The 5,000-nt window shown below is 43.7% G+C and overlaps 2 protein-coding genes across 2 annotated transcripts in view; both read right to left on the bottom strand.

Moving 5' to 3' along the window:
- Positions 1-539, bottom strand: part of emc4 (ER membrane protein complex subunit 4) — a 3,252-nt gene extending 2,713 nt beyond the window's left edge. Inside the window, exon 1 of the mRNA XM_080859794.1 lies at positions 475-539. The gene's annotated coding sequence lies outside the window, so the exon portion shown is untranslated. The remainder of the gene's footprint in view (positions 1-474) is intronic.
- A 958-nt stretch (positions 540-1,497) lies between these two features.
- The window catches only part of cyld3 (cylindromatosis (turban tumor syndrome) 3), a 14,057-nt gene continuing 10,554 nt past the window's right edge, over positions 1,498-5,000 (bottom strand). Inside the window, exons 10-16 of the mRNA XM_080859782.1 lie at positions 4,947-5,000; positions 4,690-4,753; positions 4,195-4,411; positions 3,729-3,837; positions 3,157-3,275; positions 2,382-2,601; positions 1,498-1,960 (exon numbers count right to left, since the gene is read on the bottom strand). The exon at positions 4,947-5,000 is cut by the window's right edge and continues 38 nt beyond it. Coding sequence (XP_080715908.1) covers positions 1,776-1,960; positions 2,382-2,601; positions 3,157-3,275; positions 3,729-3,837; positions 4,195-4,411; positions 4,690-4,753; positions 4,947-5,000 — 968 coding nt within the window. The 3' untranslated portion in view covers positions 1,498-1,775. The remainder of the gene's footprint in view (positions 1,961-2,381; positions 2,602-3,156; positions 3,276-3,728; positions 3,838-4,194; positions 4,412-4,689; positions 4,754-4,946) is intronic.

The following is a 5,000-nucleotide window of genomic DNA, read 5'->3' as shown; positions in this document are numbered from 1 at the left end:
TAGGGTAGATGGCTTTCTGCCGCGGATTTGCGCGCAGCCTTCAATGTTTGTATACAAGAAACCCATGTATTCCGACTACATAAAGATGTTTCAGAGATTTAAAGAGACAACGCTTGGCTTCTATTATGACCGAAGCTTAAGGCTAATTAGCTACCTAACGTTACCCCGCAGTCATTGAAGTACCGTAACCAAAGTAACGCTTTTATGAGTGTCATCAACACAAAACAGAAATGTCACGGAGTTGTGAGAATTAACAACACATTGAGTAATTATCGAAACCAGTAGCGTAGCCTGCATCTAGCTAACTAGCCAAAGCTTGGGGTGTGCTTACCACTTACAACTGAATAACTAGCAACATTATTATAATTAATCTCAACTATAAACGACTAATATCTACATATTCAACCACTAACACTCACTTTATTCAACAGTTGTGGCTTGAGAAAGTAGTCGTTTATCAACGGCTTGACATACCTTAATTTCTGTGTAAATATTGTATGTAGAAAGGAACCAGAGTGCGACGTTCTTTTCCTCTTGACGCCGAATGATGACGCAGTATGATACTTCCTCCGCTTGCATATGCGCACATAGGTCTATATCTGCGCACCCCGAAGTTATGTTTGCTGTGTCCTCTGTGCGTGCAGGTGGATGACTTTCATAAAACATCGAAAATACCTTTCTGCCTATGTAATGGGATTACAAAACCAGCTCTGCGTTGCTCAAAAACAGAAGTTATGCTGGGTGCTTTAATTTTATTTGCTGCCTCAAACTTTGTTCTTATTTAGTGAAATGCGGAAAACGCATGAATTAAAAGACGCTGCTGAACATGGAAAATGCTTCAAAAGTATTGAAAATACACAGAAGATTTTATGTTTCCACGAATATACAGAAACATTTGTATACACAGTACAAAACAAAAAAAAAAGTGCCATTTTTATGTATTCCCTTGCCCATACATTACACGTACAACAATTTATAACAGTGCACAAAGATCAAGCTCAAGATCAGGTTATGACAACTGGAAAGAGTGGATTCCTTTAAACAATTACAAATGCATACATTTCCTCTCCAAATAAATACAAACAAATAACAAGGCTGCAAGCTTGTGCTCTAACTGCTTGTTACTATAAACATACAAGCTGGTTTGAAGTGGGTGTAAAAACTGTAGGAACTGTACTGCAACACTGGAAATGGCCTTATGTCTACAACCACCACTGAACAGCAGCCCACATTAGGCAGAGGTTGGCCGGTGTGTGATATGTGTGTGTGCAAGCATGTGTGTGTTTTTGTATAGTTCATATTGAAACTGGGGTATTCGTCGTACGTGGTTTAGTGACAATCCTGGATAAGTTTACTCAGAGTAAGTGGTAAACCTCCTAATAGAAGAGCCCTCTGACATTGTTTTGGTAGAATGAATGAACCAATGGGGGTTCTTTTATTACAGAGGTTTACCACTTACTCTGAGTTAACTTATCCAGGTTTGTCACTAAACCACGTACGACGAATATCCCCCATGTATGTGTGTTTGACCTGATGTGTTACTTATAGAGGCTGATTTGTAATTTGTTTCACAAATATATAAGTGTGTACGTGTCAATTTTTACGCCAACAGCACAGTCTTTTATTCTGTATGTGTCACAGGAAAATGCTGATCTGTACATAGCGGCATATACACATAGTGCAAGTGTGTGTGTGTGTGTGTGTGTTTGTGTATGATTGTCTCCATGTGTGTGTGTGTGTGTGTGTGTGTGTGTGAGTGTGTGTGTACATGAGCATCACTTGTAGAGACTGATCTGGGGGCTGTGGTAGAGACACATGTAAGAGTCGCAAAGCAGCCGGCGGACTGTATCCTTCAGGGAGGCGGGGTCTAGCCGGCTCAACTCCTCTTCTGATAGGCTGAGGTAGCGGCCTACCTCTGGACACGCCCTCACTTGAGGTACATTGAAGCCATTCTCCCCACCTGGAAGAAGACATATAGGTGATGATGAGAAACACACACACAGACACACGCTACCGTATACCTATACATAATCATATAGCAAGTAACTAAAGGTTTGCGGGAAAATACAGTGATTGCCCAGAAGAACAATACTGTCAACCGTTATGGCCAATATTGACACACAAAAACATTTTAAAAACAGTATACATTTTTAACAAGGTACAATATCAACAAATGCGTTCAGTGTTTTGGCATTTGTGCCTTGCCTAGTAGTCAAATAATAATTTAGCATTCTGTTGGTATCCGACAATGGCAGAATTGTAAAATTTAAATAACAATTCCTTTTCTCATATGACCCGGCCCATGAATGGCTAGAACACTACTAAATGGCCGGATGAATGGAGCCTTTTTATCTAGGCTGTGTGCGATTTGGCCATCTCACCTTCCCTGTCGGCCATGCTGTCGAAGAAGAGCCAGTCCGTGGGCTGGGGTCCATGGCGCACGAAGCTGACGTAGTGGCTGGTCTCGATGCAGGTGACAGCAAACAGCTCGAGCTGCTGGCGGCTGCCGCCCAGAGGCCCCTCCCACTGCTCCGCCCACGGGCAGTCAGGGGTCCGCACACGCTCAGGGTGGTGTGACGCTCGCTTCTTATGGGTGTGCACCTGCCCGAGACAGATAAGGATGTGATGAAGTCAGACAGTGTTTGTGTGTGTGTGTATGGGTGTGCACCTGCCCAAGACAGACAGGGATTTGATAAAGTCAGACTGTGTGTGGGTGTGTGTATGGGTGTGCACCTGCCCGAGACAGACAGGGATTTGATAAAGTCAGACTGTGTGTGTGTGTGGTAATATGTGTTTACACACTATGAAACAAGGCAAGAGGCAGTTCTAGTTTATGCCTGTGAATGTACTGACCTGAAGTACAAAAGAGAGTATACAGGTGTTTATGCCAATATAACATACAGTTGTTTATGCCGATATAACATACAGAAGTTTATGCTGATATCAACCTACTCTGCTATAAGTCATTCATTTAGTCTGTCAAATACAACAAAGTAATTTCAGAATTTACACAGCAACTCTGCTCTGTAAGACACTCCCTGATGCATGATGTTTGTGTACGTAGATTTTTATCTGGTGGAGATTTCCAGGAAATTCAGCACTGTGTGTGTGTGTGTGTGTGTGTGTGTGTGTGTGTGTGTGTGTGTGTGTGCATACCTGAGTGTTGCAGGTGTGGCAGAATTGTTTGAGGCGCCCGGGCGTGATATCCTGGTCCTCATAGCACTGCAGACACTCCCAGTAGGCCAGTGACTGACAGATGCTACACTGCCGTAAGGCTGTAGACAAACACACACATCCAACACGCAATTGGATTTACAATTCACAAAGGCAAGTTTACACTTAGTCGTTAAGCAAATTGAAAAGGGCTTACAATATTGAAAGGACTTACAGTGTAAGCCACACAAATTCATCACATCCTTAACTCAAGCCCAGTATTAATGGAGTGACAAGTGTACAATGTATTCCTGTATTTCACAAGGAAGTCTTGAGATGCAGAACAAGTGATTCAATCCATCTAGTTAACAGAACTAATTTTGTAAGTATTGTCCATTCAAAATCTTGATCCAAATCTATATTCATGTGTACAAACATGTGAAACTACAAGACTTAAGAAAATCCACCAACTGAATTGTCAGCCAGTCTGTCAAGTCTGTTGTACAGGGCTGTGAGGATATGTATGCTAGGTGAGCATGGCCTTAGCCATCATCAGAACAGGTGCAGGTGCCTACTCTCATCCAGCAGGTCTGTGATGTCCAGAGTTAGTGAGGGCAGGATGGCGTCGAACATCTTGAAGTCTTTCCCGAACCTGGGCATGAGCAGAGGCAGACAAGAGGGAGCCTGGAGAGAAACATGGAGGTGACAAAACAAAATGAAACAAAACAAAACAACACATAAATAACAGCACTTCCTCTACTTGGCTGAACTCAAAACGATCAGATTGGTCATTCAACCACAAATGAGAAAAATCCACAAATAGATTATTTCGTTAAGGCACTCGGACAGTTACAAACAGTTACAAGGTTATTTAAGATGATGGATGATGAGTGACATGACCTTCTGTTCCTATTGTAGTGATAAGCTATGAAGAGCAATTGCAGCAACAGCCAATAATAAGCTTGTGCTGTTTGAAACGTCAACCAATAAAAAGGGGTTAGAACGGGGTTAGCGGCACTCAGCCAATCAGATTTAAGTTACCTCAGCGAACTTGAGCCCTGAGTGGATGAAGGAGGCCTCCAGTAGCGCCTGCACACTCGCCACCCTCATGTGACCCGCCGGAGGGGAGAGGGGGATGGGGGAGAGGGGGGCCAGAGAGAGGGAGGGAGAGAGAGCAGTAGGAGAGGATGGAGAGGGAGCGGTGGAGGGAGGGAAAAGCTGGTAGAGGTGACACTCCTGAGGCTGATGGTTCATCGACCTGAGAGAGAGAAGGTGTGTGTGTGTGTGTGTGTGTGTGATAAAGAGTGTGTGTATGTGTATGAGTGTGAGTGTGTGTGTGAATATGTGTGTGTGTGAGTGAATGTGTGTGAGTGTGTGTACGGGTGAACGTGTGTTTGTGTGTGAATATGTGTGTGTGAGTGAGTGAGTGAGAGAGAGAGTGCATGAGAAGACAAAAACAGACAGAGAGATTTGAGATATGAGGAACAATGACTCATACTAGAATGACAGGAGGAGAAGGTATGTGGGTTATGTTACCGGATCCTTAGGAGAGGCTCCACCCGCAAGAGCTGGAAAAGCTTGTTGAAGAACTCCTCAGGATCTGAAAGAAACAAAGCTGTGATTTTCACTGTCTTCAGGCCACACACACACACACCCACACACACACACACAGACACAGAGACACAGAGACACACACACAGACAGAGACACACAGACACACAGACACACACAGACACAGAGACACACACACACACACAGACACAGAGACACACACACACAGACAGTCTAGTTACCTTTCTCCTGATTGGTGAAGCCAGCATCTGTAGTTTCTGCCTTTAGTAGTTTGC

The sequence above is a fragment of the Sprattus sprattus genome (genome assembly GCF_963457725.1).
Source record: "Sprattus sprattus genome assembly, chromosome: 21".
NCBI lineage: Eukaryota > Metazoa > Chordata > Actinopteri > Clupeiformes > Clupeidae > Sprattus > Sprattus sprattus.
Note: the sequence above shows the minus strand (reverse complement) of the source record. Positions and strands in the feature narration are given on the sequence as shown.